Below are 26,695 nucleotides of genomic sequence, written 5' to 3' on the forward strand. Positions count from 1 at the left end.
GAGAGATTTTATTGACGAGTGTTTTGGCCTGGAGGGCTGATATTTCAGATATGAAGTCTGTACCACTGCGGTGAGTCAGTAGTCACTCATAAAAGCGCTTTGAACGAAAGGGCAAGGCGTCAACAAGGTTGTCAATTCAGCACGACAGAGAACAGAGTGTGTGAGAGGGTGTGTGTGTGTGTGTGTGTGTGTGTGTGTGTGTGTGTGTGTGTGTGTGTGTGTGTGTGTGTGTGTGTGTGTGTGTGTGTGTGTGCGCGCACACACATGCTTATGTGCCTGCCTTAGTTGTGCATTTTATGTATGTGTGTGCGTGTTTTTTATTTTATTTCACCTTTATTTACCCAGGTTGGCCAGTTGAGAACAAGTTATCAACACGTTCTCAGTGTATTTATGGATGCGTAGTCCTGTCAAAATGTCCAATCATCATAATATGCAGTTAATCATGGCTAGGCAGAATCAGTGGGGTGGTATTATGATCAGTAGGCCTGACTGAATATTTTCTTCTAATAAACAAACCTGCAGTGAATCATGTTTTGTAGCAGAATGTGGTTTGAGCCCACATGTATTCCTATCACATCATCTATGCAGGCTTCAGAATCATTCTTATAAGTTATTCTTGTCCATGATTGCAAAGTTCTGGTAACTCCTACAGAAATCCTGGTTGGAATACCTTTTTTTGGGGCTTATTCCTTTCTGATTGGGGAATCTTCCAACTGGGATTTCTGGAAAACCTGGGAATTTGTGGAAAGTTACACCAATTTTGCACCCATGGGTCTGGTCAGGGTTACACACTAGTTCTCTCAAAAATAACCAAAGTGTAAAGCATTTACAACGATTGATTTACACCACAGAATGAGACACAGCTGGTGTCTGTCTGGCTCTTTCCAATTCCTTTGGTGTTGTGACATCAAACAATGTCTTTGCTGTGAGCAATGTCAGTGTGGCTCTGTCCTGGGAGTGACATGTTCTCACTAGGAGAGAGAGAGAGAGCTGGTTAGGTTACACTCAGACATTTGTTCATCAAACGTACTCAGTATTCCTATGAATCGAAGTTATTTCAATGATACACTGAGTAACAGCACAGGTTCTTCTTCTCTTTGGTTCTCGGAGGAATCCAGAGAGGAAATGTTCTATGAACTAGAACTTGTCAGTCTCTCAGAGCATCATCGATGAGTAAAATGTGCCAAAACGTCCCTGGGAGATGAACTGAAAGCTAGTAGCTAGTGGACTGTCCAGCCATCCAAACAGACAAGACAAACCACTTAACACATGGTGTAGCTACCGGCTGGCGGCTGGTCCCTGTTGACCAGACAGACCTTATGGCAGATGTTGGCTCTGACATCAGCAGTCGAGTGGATGTTGTGTTGACCTGTGTTCCTTTCTTTCTCTCTCTCTCCACATTTGGTGGAAAGGGCTGGCCCCTCATACTACTTCCCCAGAGTCAGATGAACTTGTGGATACCATTTTTATATCTCTGTGTGCAGTTGGAAGGAAGTTGCTAACTAGCGCTAGTGCAATAACTGGAAGTTCAAGTCCCGCAAACAGTTGCAGTTTGCATAAATCACAACTCAAACAAGAAAATACATGTCTGTATCCTTATTATGGATGTCAACATATGTAATGAGTGAGGACTGTAAGCACTATCAACATGGCAAAGTGCATTTCAATTGGACTGCATCAGTTTTATTAGTTTACCACCCCAAGGCAGTGCAACATACACAGCGTTTCAATCCAGTTTACTGTCAAAAATGCGTATAGTAGCTGTTTTGTAATGATATGGAAAATGTAGGTAAGAGTGAGGCTGGTCTTCTCCCTTGGAAAAAGGCCCAGAATAAAATGTATTGTTGACTAACAAGCTTATCGATTTGTGTGTGTGTGTGTGTGTGTGTGTGTGTGGTGTTTGTGTGTGTGTGTGTGTGTGTGGTGTTTGTGGTGTTTGTGTGCGTGTGTGTGGTGTTTGTGTGTGTGTGTGTGGTGTTTGTGTGTGTGTGTGTGGTGTTTGTGTGTGTGTGTGGTGTTTGTGTGTGTGTGTGTGTGTGTGTGTGGTGTTTGTGTGTGTGTGTGTGTGTGTGGTGTTTGTGTGGTGTTTGTGTGTGTGTGTGTGTGTGTGTGTGTGTGGTGTTTGTGTGTGTGTGTGGTGTTTGTGTTTGTGTGTGTGTGTGTGTGTTTGTGTGTTGTGTGTGTGTGTGTGTGTGTGTGTGTGTGTGTGTGTGTGTGTGTGTGTGTGTGTGTGTGTGTGTGAGAACCCTGCTTTTCTCTCTACGACTCTCCTGTTGGTTTGTCAAGGCATCCTGTTGTCTTGGAATTTCCCCTCTGGGGGTCGATAAAGTCCATTCATCCATGCTAGAATATCACTGACACAAAAATCCACCACAAAATGAACAGAACACAGGACATCTTGAAAATCTTACAACGTATATAATTGACACAAGGTTCCAGGAACAAACAACAGCAAATTACACATATTGACTCAAAACTCTTTCTTCTTCCATCTACCATCACCATAAACACAAATCTCCAAATGTAAATTATTATTATTATTTTTTTAAATTGCTATGGTTTTCTTTCAAATCGTCACCTTTCGGAAATGCCTGCCACATTCACCTTGTGAAGGGGAAAGAGTAGTGTCCAGGGCCACTGGTTATATCAGACCTAGGCTCAAATAATATTTGAAATAATTTCAAATACTTTATCTGTGCTTGATTGAGCTGGCCTGGGTTAATGGACAAAATAGGGCCATAACTGCAAACCACGCCCATCTGCAAAACCCCAGGCATGCTAGAGCAAGATTTCAATATGATTTAATCCCAAATCTGACATTGCTATTTCACCCTTCTCAGACTGCAGCCATCTCAGTGGTCCATCTCTCTCTGCATAATCCTAATCAGTAGACGTATATGGAGTGTCGACTCGCCTATCAATCCACCATCTTGTGATCTCTGTCTTTGTGCAGATTGCCATCCTATCGAATACCTAGGCCTTTTACGTCATAAAAGTGCAGCGTTTAGTAAGAGGCAGTGGACTTTGAACTATTCAAATTAGTGCGCAAGAGTGTTTGGAGGAGAGAGAGGGGGAGTAAGGGTGTTGGGAGGAGAGAGAGGGGGAGTAAGAGTGTTTGGAGGAGAGAGAAGGGGAGTAAGGGTGTTGGGAGGAGAGAGAGGGGAGTAAGGGTGTTGGGAGGAGAGAGGGGGGAGTAAGGGTGTTGGGAGGAGAGAGAGGGGGAGTAAGAGTGTTTGGAGGAGAGAGAGGGGGAGTAAGGGTGTTGGGAGGAGAGAGAGGGGGAGTAAGAGTGTTTGGAGGAGAGAGAGGGGGAGTAAGGGTGTTGGGAGGAGAGAGAGGGGGAGTAAGAGTGTTTGGAGGAGAGAGAGGGGGAGTAAGAGTGTTGGGAGGAGAGAGAGGGGGAGTAAGGGTGTTGGGAGGAGAGAGAGGGGGAGTAAGGGTGTTGGGAGGGGTTGTGCAAATTTTGTCCGGTGGCATTGCGAAGCGTGTCCATTGAAAGTGAGTGAAGTCGTCGTGAGTAAAAGTTGTTAGTTGTCTCTTTGCATTGGAATGTTACTGCGGGCAGTCACACCGACAGACAGTTTAAAACCAGGGACCCCTACACAAGCTCACATGGTACCCTCTTTATCAGAGCACTACCTTGTGTCACAAAATGTATCACAATATTTCTTGGCCTTTTCACACGTAACCTATTTAACAGAGGTTCATAACCAGTCCAAGAGGACTCTTGTAGGTTTTTCACCCAATCTATCATTTGAATAATGTAGTACATATCAGATCAATGGAATATAATTGTGTGAAGGTTGGAAGGAAAACCTGGATACAAAGGGATCCGCCAGGACCGGCTTTGATAACTACTGCAGTCCTCCTACTTGAGTGTTCTGAACTCTATGGTTCTGAACGGGATCATGTCAGTTCCTGTGTGTCCTCCCGAATTTCCTCCCTCAGAAACCAAAAAGGTCATGCCTAATGGACGTGTTGCTTTGCTACCTCAGTTCTAGTGCACCGTCATAGGCTGAAGACCTCAGTTCTAGTGCACAGTCATAGGCTGAAGACCTCAGTTCTAGTGTACAGTCATAGGCTGAAGACCTCAGTTCTAGTCTACAGTCATAGGCTGAAGACCTCAGTTCTAGTGTACAGTCATAGGCTGAAGACCTCAGTTCTAGTGCACAGTCATAGGCTGAAGACCTCAGTTCTAGTGTACAGACATAGGCTGAAGACCTCAGTTCTAGTGCACAGTCATAGGCTGAAGACCTCAGTTCTAGTGTACAGTCATAGGCTGAAGACCTCAGTTCTAGTGCACAGTCATAGGCTGAAGACAACAGTTCTAGTGCACAGTCATAGGCTGAAGACCTCAGTTCTAGTGCACAGTCATAGGCTGAAGACCTCAGTTCTAGTGTATGACCTTGTCTCTGGAGTCATAAATCTCTCCAATCTCCTCATTGATTGCACTTTCGATGTCGGCTATTGACGAGCGCAGATCTCCACTCGTCCCTAAGGGGGCCTATTCAGTCTGTAGATAGAAATATATTGCTGTACAAGAGACAATGTTTTTAATATCATGTGGCGTAAAGCATTGAATCAGCTCTATACAATATGTTTCTATCGGTTTCCATCTTGTTGAATAAGCCCAAGAAGACCTTCTTTATCATGCGTGCGTGTACACACACACACACACACACACACACACACACACACACACACACACACACACACACACACACACACACACACACACACACACACACACCTCCACCCCCCCACCCCCACCCACACAGTGGTCTAAGACTGAGAGCTGACAATTATTTGAACTAAGTTGAAGTACATCCTTCCTCCCTGGCTGCAAGATTTTCATCAGCAAAGGCCTTCCACAACATTCCCACAATATCCCAATCATTTTGCAGTATGATGAAGCTCTGTCATTGCCATAATGCCAAAAAAAAGCATTGGAGAACAATTTGCAGATCTTCATAACAGATGAATAGTATACCATGAAAAATAGCCTGGGAGGCTGAGAGAACTGAGAGAGGGAGTGGGAAGAGAGGCACTGTGTGAGAAGGGAGAGAAAGAAGGTGGGAGGTGAGAAGAAAGAGAATGAGATGAGAGGAGGGAGAGAAAAAGCTATTTGAGTGATCATCACAGAATTCCAATCCCTAAGTCAATCCATCCAAACAGAGAAACAGTCGGTCAGACACATGTACACAGTCTGCTTTACAACAAGTGGTTATAGTGCAGTATGTGAAAACCACTCCACTGTAGCTGGCTGGCTCTGTCCAAAAGTATTCATCATAGGTACCATCAAATCTTCGTCATTAACAAGAAAGTAACACATTATTATGTCGTCCAAGGTCCATTATATGAAGACAGAGCAGAATAGGCTGGTGGAAGGAGCTATAGGAGGACAGGCTCATTGCAGTGGCTGGAATGGAATAATTGGAACAGCATCAAACATGGAAACCACTTGTTTGACTCCGTTCCATTGATTCCAGTCCAGCCTTTACAATGAGCCCGTCCTCCTAAAGCTCCTCCCACCAGCCTCCACTGAGACAGAACAAACGGCAGTACACACCCACACAGCCCGTATACTACCATATTCTGCCAATATCGTGTCAATACAGAGGACTACTGTGGTCACACTAACACTGTAATTTCTCCCCCCCAAAATAAAATAAAAATGCCCATCTGGTCCTATAGAGCCACCAAAGCCTAGAGAAACAAATCTGCTCTGGGAAAGAGAGAAGTAAGGGTGGAGGGATCATGTCTGTGTGAATATGATCACGACTATTATTACTGCTTTATATTATCAAGCAGAGGAAAAAACGGCTTATGTGAAGCGTTTTAATTTTCTCTCTGTTGCCATGTAATGTGTGGGTTTAAAGGTTTAAGGTTTTTAGGGCCTTACCGAAACCAGATTATCTTTCATAAAACTCATCAATAATTTATTTTGTTTGGGGTAGAATTCGTTTTTCTATAAATATTGGGGAGCCCAAAGATGCTCCGGGGGGATTATATTCCTCTGTTTTTAATAAATAAATAATCTCCTCAGACATAAAGGCTGTTTACATGATTAGGAATACAAACGTTAGGCTCAGCATGACTGAAGAGTCCCCCTTACACAGCACAGCGTCAACCAACACTAACATCCTGTATATCTCTATAGTCTATAGATTGACTCTTAACATGTCTTAGGTACAGATATCTCAAGAGAACCCAAACACCAGAAAACAAAACAAAATAAAAATGTGAAAAGACGAGCTCTAGTAGTGCCGTAAACCGTAAAATAAAAGACAAGAACAGAACCAAAACATTTCTGAATAATATAATACTCATTACAACTTTTGTTCTTATCCGAGACCAAAAGGAAGTCCATTCGGGTTTTTTTCTTGTTAATTTTGTTTTGTTTTGGCAAAGTAAGTAAGTAACCCCACGACATCTTCTCTTCTCTTCCCACCCCTCGTCCTGCCCCCCATGTCCCAAACTCAGTCTCGATTGGTGGAATACCCTATCAATTATCGCCGGAGCAGCAACATAACCAATGAGAGCAGGTAGAGGGTGATGGATGGGAGGTTGTGGTCAGCTGATGCTTTCACAACCTTCTTGTTCTCCGGAGGGTAGGCGTACACTTTGGGTCTGTCTGTGCTGGGGGCCATGAGGCGCGGGCCCCGGGGACAGTTTTCATCTGTGCACATCCCGCTTCCTGAACCACTGACATCATCACCTGAAGACAAAGACGGAGAAGAAGAAAATAATACATTTTTTGAGAAAATAATACAGTTTCTCTGGCTTATATGCCAGTTATAACAAAGTTGAAGAGAATAATGAAGTTAGAATGTTAATCTTACAGGGCAATTCTACCACTTTTCAACCTCATATGCATTATATCCAACGCCATACCTTAGTCTATGTGAAAACGGCACATTTCTACATTTTGTTTTAAAAATATATTATTTTATCACCTTATACTTGTGGGTATTGACCTATATGGATAGGGCTACATTGAAATGTTTCTTACAGAAGTACGGAAAGCATATCAATAACCATGGTAGAAATTAAAAGGGAACAATTTGGAGATTATGGGGAACTTATTATACTGAAGATGAGGACACAACAGTCAACCTGACAAGACGGAATCCAAACACATTACACTCAAATCAAATCCAATTAGTTTATAAAGCCCTTTTTACATCAGCCGAAGTCACAAAATGCTATACACAAACCCAGCCTAAAACCCCAAACAGCAAACAATGCAGATGTAGAAGCACGGTGGCTAGGAATAACTCCCTAGAAAGCCAGGACCCTAGGAAGAAACCTAGAGAGGAACCAGGCTCTGAGGGGTGGCCAGTCCTCTTCTGGCTGTGCCAGGTAGAGATTATAACAGTACAAGGCCAAGATGTTGCTTTAGACTGCAGTTTACATTTGACCTTTTATTTAATTTATTTTTAACCCCTATTTCGTGGTATCCAAATGCTAGTTACAGTCTTGTCTCATCGCTGCAACTGCCGTACGGACTCGGGAGAGGCGAAGGTCGAAAGCCATGCGTCCTCCGAAACCCAACCCAACCAAGCCACACTGCTTCTTGACACAATGCCCACTTAACCTGGAAGCCAGCCGCACCAATGTGTCGGAGGAAACACTGTACACCTGGCGACCGTGTCAGCGTGCAATGTGCCCGGCCCGCCACAGGAGTTACTAGTGCGCGATGGAACAAGGACATCCCTGCCAGCCAAACCCTCCCCTAACCCGGACAACGCTGTGCTAATTGGGCGAGGCCCCATGCCGGCTGCGACAGAACCTGGACTCGAACCCAGCATCTCAAGTAGCACAGTTACCACTGCGCCACTCTCATTTTAAATTTACTGTACTTTTCGCCTCATTTGTTGACAAGGAAATCTGAATATACTCTGGATATGTTCAGTAACATGATCAGAAATTCCTGGAAAATTTGTGGTAGGTGCAACATACTGTAAGACAAAAAAATGACAAGGGTCTGAGTGAGAGGACAAACTGGTGTTTCCAAGTGGCCACACACCTCTCCAAAGTGTGCACTATTTCTAAGTCATTTCAATGCACTTTTATGACTGAAAGAATAGTCTTCAACTATAACGTGCTTCTTAAGCTATCCTAGCTGTGCCGTTGAGACACTGGAGCAAGCACACTTGTAGTTGTTTTGTTAGGAACACAGCCCTGCATCCCTGCCTTTACACAAGTTCTGTTATTTACACAATCCAAAAACAGTCCATTATAAATTGTAATCTGGGTCAGGTGGGCATGATTTGAAAGCTTGTTCTATTGCCAACATAACTAGCTAAATGATAAAATACGATTCTGCAGTGTTCGGCTTTCACAAAGCAATTCAGAGAAGCAGATCATATTTCAGATGTGTGGTCCGCTGCTAATTTCCTTCACAATACAACAAACAGGCTCATTCTGTTCAGAATAACCCAGGGTATGACGTCATGTCATATCGTAACTATACATCAAACATAGTGATCATAAATGTTGACACTGTATATTACACGAGTTTTATGATATGGAAATGCTATTTGGAGTCACGGGTGTTTGGCTTGCTTGTGCGACATCAGAGGTATTTTTATAATCCTCAATGCAAACAAACGTTTCTATTGGACAAATTCAGCTATTTTTATCCACGTTTTGTTTGCTTTCGCGCGTTCAGAAACGTTTTTCAACAGAATCAGCAGAATGAATACACCTCTGCATAAACAAAGTTCATTTTCATAACAGCCACGTTGTATTCATTCTAGCCTCTAGTCTATGCACTCTCCTCCGGCTACACCATTGTGCTTCCGTACAGAGTGCTGTTGAGGCTACTGTAGACCTTCATTGCAAAACAGCGTGTTTTAATCAATTATTTGGTGAAGTGAATATATTTAGTATAGTTTTATCTAAAAAGGATAACTTTTTCAATGTTTTAAAATTGATATTTTATGATATTCACTGAGGAGAATGGTCCTCCCCTTCCTCCTCTGAGGAGCCTCCACTGATGTAAAGTATTAAATGCACCCAACTTGAATTCACCCGCTCAATGGAAATCAAATGTATTGCAGTAACCGTAACACTGTCACTATAAATGTCATTCACTGTTGTTGGCATACAGTGTTGTTGGCAAGAGATTCATGTACAGACAAGACAAAAAGCAGGTCTCCAACAGCATACCTTTTGAGTCTTTGCTCTCAAACTGCTCTGAAAACAGGTGTAAGTACTGAGATTAGGATTTTTAAGGATTTGTGCAATAAAGCAACAAGCTTAGAAAGGCCAAAGCCAACTTTGTTATTGGTCTTATCAACCATGCTAGAGGAAATAGTAAACATCTATGGGACAATCTCAACACATTATCCAAAAAATGTGCAAAAGCATAGCAGGAAAATACAATGAATTCGAAAATGAAGCTGAAATAGCCTCAACATTTAACAATGTCTTTAAAGACCCCGTTGAGAACCTGACAGTAACATTTGGCCATTGAAATAAAGTGAACACTTTCTCGGACTCTACCTCTCCTGTTTTTAACACAGCTGAAGTGCCTGAGCAGGAGATAATTCAATCCTAACTCATCTTAAAAACTCTGAGGCACAGGATGTGTATGGAAATGACTCCGCCCTCCTGAAGAAAAACTCCAGCACCCTGAGCTCTCCAGTCACTCATCTGGTACATCTATTAATTAAACAAGCAGTGTTCCCTGACGACTGGAAATCTGCTGTCATAACACCAATCTTCTAGGCTGGAGATGTGGCCAATTATAGGATCATCAGCATTCTCCCAAAATAGCTGACTGGTTGGACCACTCATGTCTTACATTGAACACAACTATCAGGAACAGTGAGACCCATCAGCCTGAGGAAACTGTAAAAGGGACAGAGGATTGAGATGATTTCACATTTGAAATAATTATTGACTCTAACCTTTCAAAAAACAAATAAAACAAGTATGTGGAACAGCAAAAAGCAACCTGGTAAATGTCAAATTCATCAGAAACCAAATGTCAACAGATGCTGCTAAACTTTACATGCACTCAATGATTCTCCCCCCATCTGTTTACTGTGTCACAACCTGGTCACAAGCTAGTATCACGGCAATGAAACCACTCCAAAAGCTTTATATTATCTAATTCCTTATCCCTTTATAATTCCTAAACTACAAACAGCGTTTGAATCAGGAATTTGATGGGTTAAGGTTAAAGTTCCTGGTAAGACTCAGTTTTAGATTTTGGTTAGTTGTTTTGCAGGTCAACAGTGTCCTTATACTCTCCCAGGTTCAAGCCCCAGATTAGGGTTTATGTGCCAGTGTTCACACAATGAGATTTACAAAATGCAACACAATAAAATAAAACAGTATAATAATCTTACCTCAGTTATAACAAATGGCATAACAATTTAGGCCAAGTTCTTTAGCCGGTAACTTAATTCCAGCTCAATCCTATAAAAATAGCACTGAAATAGAGACGTCTTTTTAAATCATGTGAGCTAACTGATGATAGGCTTCTTAAATATTCTCTCTCTCTAGGTCTACTTTATCAACAAACAAACAAATGTATGAAAGGGATTGGAAAGGGATGGGTTTGGTTTTCTAGCAACACACATAACAAGCTGGATGGAGGGTCGTTCCACCTCAAAAACACAAGAAAGAAGTTTTAGACACCCACTATGTCAGTTTGTTCTGAAATCGTTTCTGTTGTTAGAAACGGATTAAATTAGCCTTCCTGCAACATTTATTTTGTTGAAATAGAATTCATCTCTTACAAATGAACGTAACTGAATGCACACAAATTGGCAATTGTTTATTTATGAGATTCATATAATATTGAATAAATATAGTACCTAACATTTGGACATTTGGATCAAACTTTTCTCTCAGGCACCGTTAGACACCCCACGCCAATCACACCCAGACAATGAGTATATAGTATCAATTCTCTGTTTGACAAGTAGTATGGAGCTGTAGCTCAGAGTATTGTTTATTCATCCTATGTAATGTATTCTACAGTAAATTTGGTGATGTTTTTTTCCCACTGTTCAGAGAAATTTGTCATTGAAGTTGTTTATGTCCCATCCCACATCCTGCTATTACCAAGTTATGACCAGTAGATGGTGCTGTTCCTCCTCCAATTATTATTTTTTGAATCCCCCACCCCCCTCATCATTAAAGGGATAGATTACTCAAATTACAAAATGACACGTAGACTGTAAACTGTCAATGGTCCAGAGGGGTATCCTAAGAACCAGGTTTGAGGAGTTAGCAAGGTAACTTTGGTCAACTCTGAGTTTAACCGGTCACACGAAAGTGTCTCACCTTTTATCCAGGTATATTTAGGCTTCAAATCATTCAGAACTTACCTGCTCCGGGGTAGGCTAACTCACAGCTAACTCCACTTAACCTGAATAAAATGACTGAGCCACAAGTTGAGGACCAATGAAATCAGATTCCCTCCCTCTTGCAAAGATTGTGGCATCATCCCCTTCCTTTGAGGATGAAGACTGTAAAATATTGTATTAATCAAATGTTTTTGTATGCAAAAATGTTTCAATAATCAAATATATCACATTGCACATTTAGAAATGACAGAATGCATTTTAAACTTCATTCACAGTAACACTTTAGTATGACTTAATACAATTATTTTATTGATTTGAGTGGGAAAAAGGCACTTGTGGTTGTGCATTGATAAGCACCCCAAAGCATTTCGCTACACTCGCATGAACATCTGCTAACCATGTGTATGTGACAAATAAAATTGGATTTGAAAGTCGGCTATAACGATAAGTAATATGAAATAAGACGGCACTTCTAAATGCCTATTTCACACCACAGCCTCTTGAATTTGCAACTTGTAAGATAACTTCTCTTTAATTTAGATTTTGGCACAAATTAAAATATGTGGCACTGAATCGAACCATGGGTTGATGTGTCAGCATCGCCTCAATGAAGAGTTTGGCATTCAACTAGCCATGTGCAACATGCATGCACAGTTATAAGCCTGCTAGAGTTAGCGTCAGGCGTACGAGCAATATCCACTGTCGTAGTACGGATAAAGCCTGAGATGGAATGTGAAGCCAAATGAAGCTAGTTAGCTTCAGAAACCCTGAGCAAATCTAGCTTGCCCCTCTGGTATGACAGCAACCCATGTTTTGGTTTTATTTACCAAGCCATTGTTTCAAATGCTAATGTACCTAAATTTGCATTTTCACACTTGCCAAATCATCCTAAAGTATCTAAACATGTTTTGTGGAACTCAATGATGTTACATATAGATCACTTGGATATGAAGTGTGAAACTTCAAATTTTTCTAATTTAATTGACATGCATTGGATTTGTGCCACAGATGCTAAAAAGTTAGCATTTGAAACAGTGGCCAGGTAAATGAAACCAAAGCATGGGTTGCTGTCATACCTGATCCATAAACTGCTACGGGGTAAGACAACCAATACGTAATTGTGTAATTTGGGTAAACTATCCCTTTAACAATGGGGGGGGGATTACTAAAAAAACAATAACCTAATAGCAGGAACAGCACCATCTAGTGGTCAGAAACGGGTACTATCAGGATGTAGGATGGGAAATGAATCCAATGACACATTTTTTCTGAAGAGGGGAAAACAACATCACCAAAATCACAGAGAATACATTACATAGGATGAAGAAACAATACTCTGAGCCTCGGCTCTATTCTACTTGTCAAACATATAGAACTGATACTGATTGTTGTTGGGGTGGGATTGGTGTGGGGGGGGTCTGTGCTTTTGACCACTTCTTCGGATTACTCATGTCTTACTGATTGTTAGAAATATTTTGGTCCAAATCGGATGTTAGGTACTATAATTATTGAATATTATATTAATCCTATAAATCAATTAGCTTAATCTAATTATATTTAAATAAAATAATGCTTCCGGAATTCTTTTCTGTTGCTAACTACTGTCATGACTTTATTACTTCCGGCGCCAACAGAGATGGCCGCCTCGCTTCGCGTTCCTAGGAAACTATGCAGTTTTTTGTTTTTTTACGTGTTATTTCTTACATTAGTACCCCAGGTCATCTTAGGTTTCATTACATACAGTCGAGAAGAACTACTGAATATAAGATCAGCGTCAACTCACCATCAGTACGACCAAGAATATGTTTTTCGCGACGCGGATCCTGTTAGGCAGAACACCTTACAAACAGGACAACGGAATAGATCGCATGCAGCGACCCAAAAAAACGACTCCGAAAAAGAGGGAAACGAGGCGGTCTTCTGGTCAGACTCCGGAGACGGGCACACCGTGCACCACTCCCTAGCATTCTTCTTGCCAATGTCCAGTCTCTTGACAACAAGGTTGATGAAATCCGAGCAAGGGTAGCATTCCAGAGGGACATCAGAGACTGTAACGTTCTGTGCTTCACGGAAACATGGCTCACTGGAGAGACGCTATCCGAAGCGGTGCAGCCAACGGGTTTCTCCACGCATCGCGCCGACAGAAACAGACACCTTTCTGGTAAGAAGAGGGGCGGGGGCGTATGTCTTATGGCTAACGAGACATGGTGTGATGAAAGAAACATACAGGAACTCAAATCCTTCTGTTCACCTGATTTAGAATTCCTCACAATCAAATGCAGACCGCATTATCTACCAAGAGAATTCTCTTCGATTATAATCACAGCCGTATATATCCCCCCCCCAAGCAGACACATCGATGGCTCTGAACGAACTTTATTTAACTCTTTGCAAACTGGAAACCATTTATCCGGAGGCTGCATTCATTGTAGCTGGGGATTTTAACAAGGCTAATCTGAAAACAAGACTCCCTAAATTTTATCAGCATATCGATTGCACAACCAGGGGTGGAAAAACCTTGGATCATTGTTACTCTAACTTCCGCGATGCATATAAGGCCCTGCCCCGCCCCCTTTCGGAAAAGCTGACCACGACTCCATTTTGTTGATCCCTGCCTACAGACAGAAACTAAAACTAGAGGCTCCGACGCTGAGGTCTGTCCAACGCTGGTCCGACCAAGCTGACTCCACACTCCAAGACTGCTTCCATCACGTGGACTGGGATATGTTTCGTATTGCGTCAGATAACAACATTGACGAATACGCTGATTCGGTGTGCGAGTTCATTAGAACGTGCGTTGAAGATGTCGTTCCCATAGCAACGATTAAAACATTCCCTAACCAGAAACCGTGGATTGATGGCAGCATTCGCGTGAAACTGAAAGCGCGAACCACTGCTTTTAATCAGGGCAAGGTGTCTGGTAACATGACTGAATACAAACAGTGCAGCTATTCCCTCCGCAAGGCTATCAAACAAGCTAAGCGTCAGTACAGAGACAAAGTAGAATCCCAATTCAACGGCTCAGACACAAGAGGCATGTGGCAGGGTCTACAGTCAATCACGGACTACAGGAAGAAATCCAGCCCAGTCACGGACCAGGATGTCTTGCTCCCAGGCAGACTAAATAACTTTTTTGTCCGCTTTGAGGACAATACAGTGCCACTGACACGGCCTGCAACGAAAACATGCGGCCTCTCCTTCACTGCAGCCGAGGTGAGTAAGACATTTAAAAGTGTTAACCCTCGCAAGGCTGCAGGCCCAGACGGCATCCCCAGCCGCGCCCTCAGAGCATGCGCAGACCAGCTGGCCGGTGTGTTTACGGACATATTCAATCAATCCCTATACCAGTCTGCTGTTCCCACATGCTTCAAGAGGGCCACCATTGTTCCTGTTCCCAAGAAAGCTAAGGTAACTGAGCTAAACGACTACCGCCCCGTAGCACTCACTTCCGTCATCATGAAGTGCTTTGAGAGACTAGTCAAGGACCATATCACCTCCACCCTACCTGACACGCTAGACCCACTCCAATTTGCTTACCGCCCAAATAGGTCCACAGACGATGCAATCTCAACCACACTGCACACTGCCCTAACCCATCTGGACAAGAGGAATACCTATGTGAGAATGCTGTTCATCGACTACAGCTCGGCATTCAACACCATAGTACCCTCCAAGCTCGTCATCAAGCACGAGACCCTGGGTCTCGACCCCGCCCTGTGCAACTGGGTACTGGACTTCCTGACGGGCCGCCCCCAGGTGGTGAGGGTAGGCAACAACATCTCCTCAACGCTGATCCTCAACACTGGGGCCCCACAAGGGTGCGTTCTGAGCCCTCTCCTGTACTCCCTGTTCACCCACGACTGCGTGGCCACGCACGCCTCCAACTCAATCATCAAGTTTGCGGACGACACAACAGTGGTAGGCTTGATTACCAACAACGACGAGACGGCCTACAGGGAGGAGGTGAGGGCCCTCGGAGTGTGGTGTCAGGAAAATAACCTCACACTCAACGTCAACAAAACTAAGGAGATGATTGTGGACTTCAGGAAACAGCAGAGGGAACACCCCCCTATCCACATCGATGGAACAGTAGTGGAGAGGGTAGCAAGTTTTAAGTTCCTCGGCATACACATCACAGACAAACTGAATTGGTCCACTCACACAGACAGCATCGTGAAGAAGGCGCAGCAGCGCCTCTTCAACCTCAGGAGGCTGAAGAAATTCGGCTCGTCACCAAAAGCACTCACAAACTTCTACAGATGCACAATCGAGAGCATCCTGGCGGGCTGTATCACCGCCTGGTACGGCAACTGCTCCGCCCTCAACCGTAAGGCTCTCCAGAGGGTAGTGAGGTCTGCACAACGCATCACCGGGGGCAAACTACCTTCCCTCCAGGACACCTACACCACCCGATGTTACAGGAAGGCCATAAAGATCATCAAGGACATCAACCACCCGAGCCACTGCCTGTTCACCCCGCTATCATCCAGAAGGCGAGGTCAGTACAGGTGCATCAAAGCTGGGACCGAGAGACTGAAAAACAGCTTCTATCTCAAGGCCATCAGACTGTTAAACAGCCACCACTAACATTGAGTGGCTGCTGCCAACACACTGACACTGACTTAACTCCAGCCACTTTAATAATGGGAATTGATGGGAAATGATGTAAATATATCACTAGCCACTTTAAACAATGCTACCTTATATAATGTACTTACCCTACATTATTCATCTCATATGCATACGTATATACTGTACTCTATATCATCGACTGCATCCTTATGTAATACATGTATCACTAGCCACTTTAACTATGCCACTTTGTTTACATACTCATCTCATATGTATATACTGTACTCGATACCATCTACTGTATCTTGCCTATGCTGCTCTGTACCATCACTCATTCATATATCCTTATGTACATATTCTTTATCCCCTTACACTGTGTATAAGACAGTAGTTTAGGAATTGTTAGTTAGATTACTTGTTGGTTATTACTGCATTGTCGGAACTAGAAGCACAAGCATTTCGCTACACTCGCATTAACATCTGCTAACCATGTGTATGTGACAAATACAATTTGATTTGATTTGGATTTGATTTGACGTTGGCCTGGGGAATAGGTTTATGACAGTCATAAATACCTCTTCCCCCCTTTTTCCTCTCTCTACCCTACTGAGGTTACATTTGCAAAACCCTTGGTTAACATAGACATTCTGGGAACATCAGAAGGTGGGGGGAAATTAACTATATTCTGGTAATCCGAACGATTGAACATATGCAGTGGAACTTAATGAATATGATGTGAGTTCGGTTGTCATCTGAGACATTCTCATCAATGATAAGATGACAAATTCTACAGTGGAAAGTCTACACATCAGAGGTATCGGATTCACATGGAATTGTTGTTCTATTTAAATGTTTGAATATGAAATTATTTGTGATGGGATGGAATGTGATTTTAGCTTCTAAAATGTGAAATGTGGGTTTTCATAAGATAGGGCTGCTCAATCAGTGGCCCGCCCCTGTGAAGGGAGATGGGCTATAAAACTTTTCAAACACGCCCTCCTCTCCCTTCCTATATCAGCCCTTGACGTCAATAGAACTTCCTGTTCCGGGGATGTAGGACGACGGTCCTATGTTAGAATGGTTCAGATAATACAGAATAACTACAGAATAAAGCCAACATCAGCGTGAGCTTTGGTTGCGAATGGTATGAACTTTGAACTCTTATTCACGACAGAAGTGATACCTCCTAGCCGTTGAGTTAGCAACCGCAGCTGCAAAGGGAGGTTAGGAAGGAACAGACAGAGTATCCCGTCTACCACACAACGACGTTACTACATCGTATCCAATTGGCCACCAGAGACATTCTTCAAAGGACTCGTTTGGGCAACACGGCCTTCCATCTACCACCAACCTACCGAAGCACAGCTCAGAGTAAATATTTATTGCATTTTCCTTTTCCAAATGGGCAGTAATTTAGAATGCATAAGATACTGTATTTACGATAGCACAGCTTCTTCCCTTTGTTCCTCAGTCTTCCCGCTCTTTCGCTCAAACCAAGCCCTTTTTCTTTGTGTAACAAGCTGTCATATCTGTTCCACCTATTAGGGACGTTTTCCTTTATGACACAATTTGTAATCAAGTTATGATTGAATTATGTGTATGTGTAATTCTGTGTGATTAGTTAGGTATTTAGTAAATAAATAATTAAACCCAATTTTGAATTGCTGATTCGAATTGTTAGCCAGGGTTCGTGCAGATAACTAAGAATGTACAACTTTCAGATGAGACTCAAGTAAGATGACGATTGATATTGACTGCTATTGATGTAAAATATTACTAGGTCTTTAAGAGTTTATTCGGAAGATAACAGCTCTATAAATATTATTTCCTGGTGCCCGACTCTCTAGTTAATTACATTTACATGATTAGCTCAATCAGGTGACATTAATTACGGAGAAATAATTTTATAGAATAGCATGTCATATCACTTAATCCGACATAGCCAAAGACACGGCACCACAGAAATGATTTCAGAACAATCTGAGATGGTGGGTGTCATGGTTTGATGAAATTACATGGAACGACACTGGAGACAATCAAAACCACATATGAAATATTTCCAGTAGTCATGTCAACATATAGTGTTTTGACCATGAGGGAGACCTCTCTGTTGTCCACACAGCTTTTGCCCTCAGGAGTAGGATGACATTGCATCTAAACTCTGAGGTAAGGTCCATTTTGCGATATTCCTTCTATGGTTGGAGTCAGTATTTGCATATGATGAGCTGATCCTAGATCTATACTCACTGGTGTCCTGAAAGTCCACATCGTTGCCATTGAAAGCGTTCTTGAGGCGGTTGGTCATGATCTTGAGCTGCATGATCTGTTGGCGTATAGTCATGTCTGGCTTGGTGATGTCGATCTCTACCTCAGGGTTGTTGATCTGACTAGCCAGGCCGTCACCCATCACCTCTGGAAGGTACCTGGGAGACAAGGAGAGAGGATGACTGGGGAGAACTCAAATACACACACACTCACACATGCATGATCCACACATGCAGAGGCACCCACACAAATATGTATGCATGCGAGCATGAACACACACATATCATGCATGCACACACACAGACGTAGTTTAGGGGTCCTACCTGGCACGGGCCATGCCGTTCCAGCACTTGTCTGCTTGGGACCTAGTGGCCACCCTGTCACTGCAGAGGGTGCTCGGTAACGAGACCCAGTAGGGCTGCATGTCCCTCAGCCTCCTCGACACATCAGACACCTGGGGGTGTTTTGCAATGGAAAACAGAAACAAGCATTTCTTATTGGACCTGTTCAGGTAGTCCCTCCCTGTTTCGGTACCATTTCTTATTGGACCAGTTCAGGTAGTCCCTCCCTGTTTTGGTACCATTTCTTATTGGACCAGTTCAGGTAGTCCCTCCCTGTTTCGGTACCATTTCTTTCATTTGGTGGTTAATGAATACAACCTGTGTACTGGAAACTACTATCAAAAGCTATTTTGTTCATGTTTGTTCAAGCATTCACGCTTTCTGTAAATAGCTTTTATATGAGCAATAAACAATCAACAGTGTGTTAATTTTTGGAAGACAATTGTTTCCATTTCCTCACATTTCATATTCATCTGACTCATTGCATTCTTTACTGTAGCATTACACGACTAAAAAGACACCGTATCATTCATATATATATATATATATATAACTTGCACAATTGGTGGCTGACTAAATACTTTTTTGCCCCATATATATATATATATATATACACACACAGTGGGGCAAAAAAGTATTTAGTCAGCCACCAATTGTGCAAGTTATCCCACTTAAAAAGATGAGAGAGGCCTGTAATTTTCATCATAGGTACACTTCAACTATGACAGACAAAATGAGGGGAAAAAATCCAGAAAATCACATTGTAGGATTTTTAATGAATTTGTTTGCAAATTATGGTGGAAAATAAGTATTTGGTCACCTACAAACAAGCATGATTTCTGGCTCTCACAGACCTGTAACCTCTTCTTTAAGAGGCTCCTCTGTCCTCCACTCGTTACCTGTATTAATGGCACCTGTTTGAACTTGTTATCAGTATAAAAGACACCTGTCCACAACCTCAAACAGTCACACTCCAAATTCCACTATGGCCAAGACCAAAGAGCTGTCAAAGGACACCAGAAACAAAATTGTAGACCTGCGCCAGGCTGGGAAGACTGAATATGCAAAAGGTAAGCAGCTTGGTTTAAAGCAATCAACTGTCGGAGCAAATATTAGGAAATGGAAGACATACAAGACCACTGATAATCTCCCTCGATCTGGGGCTCCACGCAAGATCTCACCCCGTGGGGTTAAAATGATCACAAGAACGGTGAGCAAAAATCCCAGAACCACACGGGGTGACCTAGTGAATGACCTGCAGAGAGCTGGAACCAAAGTAACAAAGCCTACCATCAGTAACACACTACGCCGCCAGGGACTCAAATCCTGCAGTGCCAGACGTGTCCCCCTGCTTAAGCCAGTACATGTCCAGGCCCATCTGAAGTTTGCTAGAGAGCATTTTGATGATCCAGAAGAATATTGGGAGAATGTCATATGGTCAGATGAAACCAAAATATAACTTTTTGGTAAAAACTCAACTCGTCGTGTTTGGAGGACAAAGAATGATGAGTTGCATCCAAAGAACACCATGGAAACATCATGCTTTGGGGCTGTTTTTCTGCAAAGGGACCAGGACGACTGATCCATGTAAAGGAAAGAACGAATGGGGCCATGTGTCGTGAGATTTTGAGTGAAAACCTCCTTCCATCAGCAAGGGCATTGAAGATGAAACGTGGCTGGGTCCTTCAGCATGAAAATGATCCCAAACACACGGGCAACGGGCAACGAAGGAGTGGCTTCGTAAGAAGCATTTCAAGGTCATGGAGTGGCCTAGCCTGTCTCCAGATCTCAAACCCATAGAAAATCTTTGGAGGGAGTTGAAAGTCTGTGTTGCCCAGCAACAGCCCCAAAACATCACTGCTCTAGAGGAGATCTGCATGGAGGAATGGGCCAAAATACCAGCAACAGTGTGTGAAAACCTTGTGAAGACTTACAGAAAACATTTGACCTCTGTCATTGCCAACAAAGGGTATATAACAAAGTATTGAGATAAACTTTTGTTATTGACCAAATACTTATTTTCCACCATAATTTGCAAATAAATTCATTAAAAATCCTACAATGTGATTTTTTCTCATTTTGTCTGTCATAGTTGAAGTGTACCTATGAGGAAAATTACAGTCCTTTCTCATCTTTTTAAGTGGGAGAACTTGCACAATTGGTGGCTGACTAAATATATATATATATATATATATATATATATATATATATAGAGAGAGAGAGAGAGAGAGAGAGCGAGAGAGAGAGAGTAAACACTGACCAGTTTCTCCAGCCTAGCCCCAGAGGTTGGGCTGTCCTCCACTGTAACCTTCCCACTCCTCTTCACCTCCTCCAACCCGGTGCTGCTGGTTCCTCCCTCCCTCGGATTCCCACATGCCTGGAACACCTGAGAATAGAGAGTTAGTGGGAGTTAGCGGGAGGAAGTGACCAAATTATTCAGTTGACAGGCATTTATTTAGGAGCAAAAGCTACAACTCTTGAGACAATCTGTAAAATAATACCTTAATTTTGGTATTTTGTATTTTATTAGGATCACCATTAGCAGCTACTCTCCATGGGGTGTTTTGAGTCTTGAGGATTTCAAACGAAATCTCTTGCCCAATCGGATCAACAACTACCACAAACCATATTTAACTTTATTTGACACATAATTCGTAAACAACCGGTGTAGACTAACAGTGAAATGCTTACTTACGGACCCTTCCCAACAATGCAGAGAGGGCCTCCAGAGAGGCGCAGTGGTCTTAGGCACTGCCCCTATAGGCTGTCCCTATAGGCTCTCCCTATAGGCTGTCTCATCGTCGTCAGTGATCAGGCCTACCACTGTCGTGTCGTCAGTAAACTTAATGATGGTGTTGGAGTCATGTGGAGCCACGCAGTCATTGGTGAACAGGGAGTACAGGAGGGGGCTAAGCACGCACCCCTGAGGAGCCCCCGTGTTGAGGGTCAGCATGGCGGATGTGTTGTTGCCTAACCTCACCACCTGGAGATGGCCCAGGGTCCTTAACTTAGTATTGAGCTTTCGGGCACAATGGTGTTGAATTATGAGCTGTAGTCAATGAACGGCATTCTGACATAGGTGTTTCTCTTGGCCAGGTGAAAGAGGGCAGTGTGGACTGCAATAGAGATTGCGTAATCTGTGGATCTGTTGGGTCAGTATGCAAATTGGAGTGGGTCTATTGGAGTGGGTCTGGGATAATGGTGTTAATGTAAGCATGACAAGCCTTTCAAAGCATTTCATGGCTACAGATGTGAGTGCTACGGGGTGATTAATTTAGACAGGTTAACTTGGTGTTCTTAGGCACAGGAACTATGCTGGTCTGCTTGAAACATGTAGGTTTTACAGACTGGGTCAGTGAAGAGTAGGTATCCTGGTAATCCGTCTGGCCCTGTGGCCTTGTGAATGTTAACGTGTTTAAAGGTATTACTCACATCGGCTACGGAGAGCGAGGGTAGAAGGCATTTAGCTCATCTGGTAGCTTGTGTCACTGGGCAGCTGGCGACTGGGTTTCCCTTTGTAATTCATGACAGTTTGCCCTATCACATCCGAAAACTACCTTGCATTGTAATAAAACTTTGCCCAATAAACTCTTACTTTCCTGAACTGTAAATTGATAATTTACTACCGTATATAATCCCTATTGAGAGGGTTAAACCTCAACTTCCATTCTTAATAGATAACTTTAAACTCAGTACTTACTGTATGCATTGGTAAAGCTATAGGTGAAAGAGGGCATGCTCCATTTGAAGGAGTTTAGTGAGCCACCTTATACATGATGAAACAATATGGCATTGTGTGTGCTCTCCTTGACATGTCACATGACACACAACACTTAGTTTGCACTACTTACAACGCCAGAGGACTCACATATTACATGCAGTGCCTTCGGAAAGTATTCAGACCCCTTGACTTTTTCCAAATTTTGTTACTTTATAGCCTTGTTTTTTTATTTAACCTATATTTAACTAGACAAGTCAGTTAAGAACAAATTCTTATTTAAAATGACGGCCTAGGAACAGTGGGTTAACTGCCTTCTTCAGGGGCAGAACGACAGATTCTTACCTTGTCAGCTCGGGGATTCGATCTAGCAACCTTTCGGTTACTGGCCCTAACCACTAGGCTACCTGCGTCCCCAATTCTAAAATGGATTAAATAAATAAAAATTATCCGAAAATGTACACACAATACCCCATAATGACAAAGCAAAAAAAGGTTTTTAGAAATGTTTGCAAATGTATTCAAAATAAAAGACAGAATCACCTTATGTACATAAGTATTTAGACCCTTTGCTATGAGACTCAGGTGCATCCTGTTTCCATTGATCATCTTTGAGATGTTTCTACAACTTGATTGGAGTCCACCTGTGGTAAATTCAATTGAACATGATTTGGAAAGGCACACAACTGTCTATAAAAGGTCCCACAGTTGACAGCGCATGAGGTCGAAGGAATTGTCCATAGAGCTCCGAGACAGGAGGGTCTGAATACTTTCTGAATGCACTGTAGATACCATATAGTAATTCAATATTCTAGTATCATTTCAATGCCAAGAACACAAACGTCCCATGCTCCTTCAAGCATACCATTTACCTAGATGTAATGTATGAGACAAAGACACTACCATCTTGTTTAACCTGTTTTGGATAGCTCTGAGGTGTTGTAACTATCTACCTCTCCTGCATGAATACCTTTTCTACAAAACAAGTAAACACACACACACACACCTGTTACACACAAACACACACCGCATGTTTCCCACTTACGCGCTGTTGTACCAACCTGAGGTAGAAGGTGCCTCTACCCACAGATCTGGAACATATTTGTCCAATTCCCAATTCTAAATGTTAACATTCAACTGTCACTCTGTGAAAAGTAATGAAACCACAGAAGCTGCATTAGCAGTAGTTGCATGTTGAAACAGTTTATGACTAAAACTGACTTCCGAAACCTGGTAGAACTAGGCCTATATGTCATAGAAGACTGTCAATAATGGATCAGGTGAAGCTGATCTCAGGTTAGTTTCACTTTATGGTAAAACTTAGGATATCGGATCAAAGTAATCTGATCGTAGATCAGTACCTAAGGGGCAAACCGTGGCTAGTGTTGTGAAGTCTGTTTTGCCAGGTTGTTGCAGAGCTCCAGGCCAGCTTTGGCCTCGACACCAGTACAGCACAGAGAAGCCTTTGTTCCCCAACACTATTTGCATACTTTTCCACTTTCACTAAACAAAAAATAAAGATTTCATGTCTCCTTACACTTTTTAAAGGACACATTAAAGTGGTGCTCGTACACCATTAAAATGAGAAGTTAATGGTTGGTTTTGAGGCTGTGTTATCAGTCCCTCTTCAGGGGCCTCATTTATAACATTTATGTACATTTCACACGATATAGCTGCGCGCACAATTTCTGAAAAGACTGCGCACGTACAAAAATAAAATATTGAGATTTATAAACTGGGCGCACGCATGTTTCCCATTATAAATCAGACCCGTCCTGAAACTGTGTGCACGTGAACGAGCATTAAAACTATGCCTAAAAAAATGCCCATCATTCACCTTTTATGGTGACAATAACTCCCCTATTTGATATATACTTCCAAAGCATTGGAATTAGGCTAAGGCAGTTTCTTAAGGAAATAGCAATGGCAAACTTGATTAAATGTCTCTGGAGGTGTTGGCAGAATGTTTTCAACTTTAGAATGATATTTTCTGTATTTGAAAGTTTGTGAAAGAAAACAACAATTGCAAATGGTTGTGGAAAGGTCCAAATCCTGTAAACAGGTCCAAATCCTGTAAACAGGTCCAAATCCTGTTAACAGGTCCAAATCCTGTAAACAGGTCCAAATCCTATAAACAGGTCCAAATCCTGTAAACAGGTCCAAATCCTGTTAACAGGTCCAAATCCTGTAAACAGGTCCAAATCCTATAAACAGGTCCAAATCCTGTAAACAGGTCCAAATCCTGTAAACAGGTCCAAATCCTATAAACAGGTCCAAATCCTATAAACAGGTCAAAATCCTGTAAACAGGTCCAAATTCTGTAAACAGGTCCAAATCCTGTAAACCATTGAATTCTGAAACATTGTAAAGTCTACAAATACAAATAAAACACAGTAAACCTATACAGTGGTAGCAGTATAAGCGAAAGATCAACTGTCTATTCATCTGCTCCATTCTCCTGTAGATTGTTCTATAAACCTGCCCTCCCTTTCGGATGCATAGAGCAAAAAGGCTAACTTAAATGAGAGATGCACATCGTGATTTGTCAGATGGTAAAGCTTCTTCGGGAAGAAGAAGCATGGCCAGACAAGGTGGAGAGGAATTTATTCTGCAATAGTTATGAAAATGGGTATTATGTTTATATTGTTATTTGAGACAATATTTACTACTTTAAAGTGGGTCCAGTTAAATAAGAGATTGGATGTTGTTGACCTATAAGATAAACTATCTTATAGATCAACAACATCCAAGAGTATGAAACCATCACAGTCAGAAAATATTAGGAATTTATTCTGCAATTACCATGGAAATTAAATAGGAAATAGATGCCTATTTCTAACTATTTTAGAATGCAAAGATGAAAAAAAAATGTATCTTCGCTCTTCTCACTAACAGCAAATCTTGTTATTCTATTTACCTATTTTTTTCAGGGGGGAGGGAATAAGCATGTCATCCTATCCCCCATTTGCACAAAATACTGGGCTACTTGCCTGCTTGCAGTGCAATACTTCAAGCACTATAAACTGTGTGCATGCATGGCCTGAAGTTTACGGGAAGCTAAGCACAATCCCACGTCAAGTTAAGTTTTTATACATTACAACTTTGCGTGAGAACTGGCGCACTCACATTTTGGGGTATATCTTGTACATATGCACGATTTACAAACGGCCCCTGGTATGTGGAACGTTATAACATTAAACCAGTACAGGGATCAACATCAGGTTATGAATGTGTGTTATGAGCCCTGATCAACACTGTGTCAGTGATCGATAATAATACTTGAATGTGGAATGTGTGTCGGAATGTGTGTGTGTGTGTGTGTGTGTGTGTGTGTGTGTGTGTGTGTGTGTGTGTGTGTGTGTGGCACATGTGTTTGCGTGCATGGGTAAGTATGTGTGTGTGTGCTGACTGCTGTTCTGACCTTGTTGTTAAACGTGTCTATGTTGTCCATCATGGTGGTGATAGCCTCTGAGATGTGTGTGGGGAGAGAGAGGAACACCACATCCACACTGGACACACCCTCAAACCTGTTAGAGACCTGCAGCATGGCATCTGCAGAGACAGGGGGGGATGCAATATTTTAAATGTGAATAGATGCTTATACAGAGCCTTCAGAAAGTATTCATACCCCTTGACGTATTTCACATTTTGTTGTGTTACAGCCAGAATTCAAAATGGATTAAATGTATTATTTTTTTCTCACCCATCTACCCACAATATCCCATGATGACAAAGTGAAAACATGTTTGAGAATTGTTTTATATTGAAAATGAACATAATTATTACATAAGTATTAAGTATTAACCCCGCTGACATTACCCCGCGATTACAGCTATGAGTCTTTCAAGGGTAAGTCTCAGAGAGATTCGCACCCCTGGATTGTACAATATTTGCACATTATTCTTCAAGCTGTGTCAAGTTGGTTGTTGCTAGACAGCCATTTTCAAGTCTTGCCATAGATTTTCAAGCCAATTTAAATCAAAACTGTATCTTGGCCACTCAGGAACTTGGTGAGCAACTCCAGTATATATTTGCCTTGTGTTTTAGGTTATTCTCCTGCTGAAAAGTGAATTTGTCTCCCAGTGTCTGTTGGAAAGCAGATTGAACCAGGTTTTCCTGGTATTTAGTCAGCCACCAATTGTGCAAGTTCTCCCACTTAAAAAGATGAGAGAGGCCTGTAATGTTCGTCATAGGTACACTTCAACTATGACAGACAAAATGAGAAAACAAAATCCAGAAAATCACATTTTTTATGAATTTATTTGCAAATTATGGTGGAAAATAATTATTTGGTCACCTACAAACAAGCAAGATTTCTGGCTCTCACAGACCTGTAACTTCTTCTTTAAGAGGCTCCTCTGTCCTCCACTCGTTACTTGTATTAATGGCACCTGTTTGAACTTGTTATCGGTATAAAAGACACCTGTCCACAACCTGAAACAGTCACACTCCAAACTCCACTATGGCCAAGA

The 26,695-nt window shown here is 42.2% G+C and overlaps 1 protein-coding gene across 1 annotated transcript in view; it reads right to left on the reverse strand.

Annotated features, from left to right (window-relative positions):
- Positions 1-2,398: 2,398 nt before the first annotated feature.
- The window catches only part of LOC115103152 (glypican-1-like), a 159,330-nt gene continuing 135,033 nt past the window's right edge, over positions 2,399-26,695 (reverse strand). Inside the window, exons 7-11 of the mRNA XM_065005795.1 lie at positions 25,645-25,775; positions 20,766-20,891; positions 18,488-18,618; positions 18,147-18,322; positions 2,399-6,718 (exon numbers count right to left, since the gene is read on the reverse strand). Of these exons, the coding sequence (XP_064861867.1) occupies positions 6,510-6,718; positions 18,147-18,322; positions 18,488-18,618; positions 20,766-20,891; positions 25,645-25,775 (773 nt within the window). The 3' untranslated portion in view covers positions 2,399-6,509. The remainder of the gene's footprint in view (positions 6,719-18,146; positions 18,323-18,487; positions 18,619-20,765; positions 20,892-25,644; positions 25,776-26,695) is intronic.

The sequence above is a fragment of the Oncorhynchus nerka genome, linkage group LG20 (genome assembly GCF_034236695.1).
Source record: "Oncorhynchus nerka isolate Pitt River linkage group LG20, Oner_Uvic_2.0, whole genome shotgun sequence".
Taxonomy (NCBI): Eukaryota; Metazoa; Chordata; class Actinopteri; order Salmoniformes; family Salmonidae; genus Oncorhynchus; species Oncorhynchus nerka.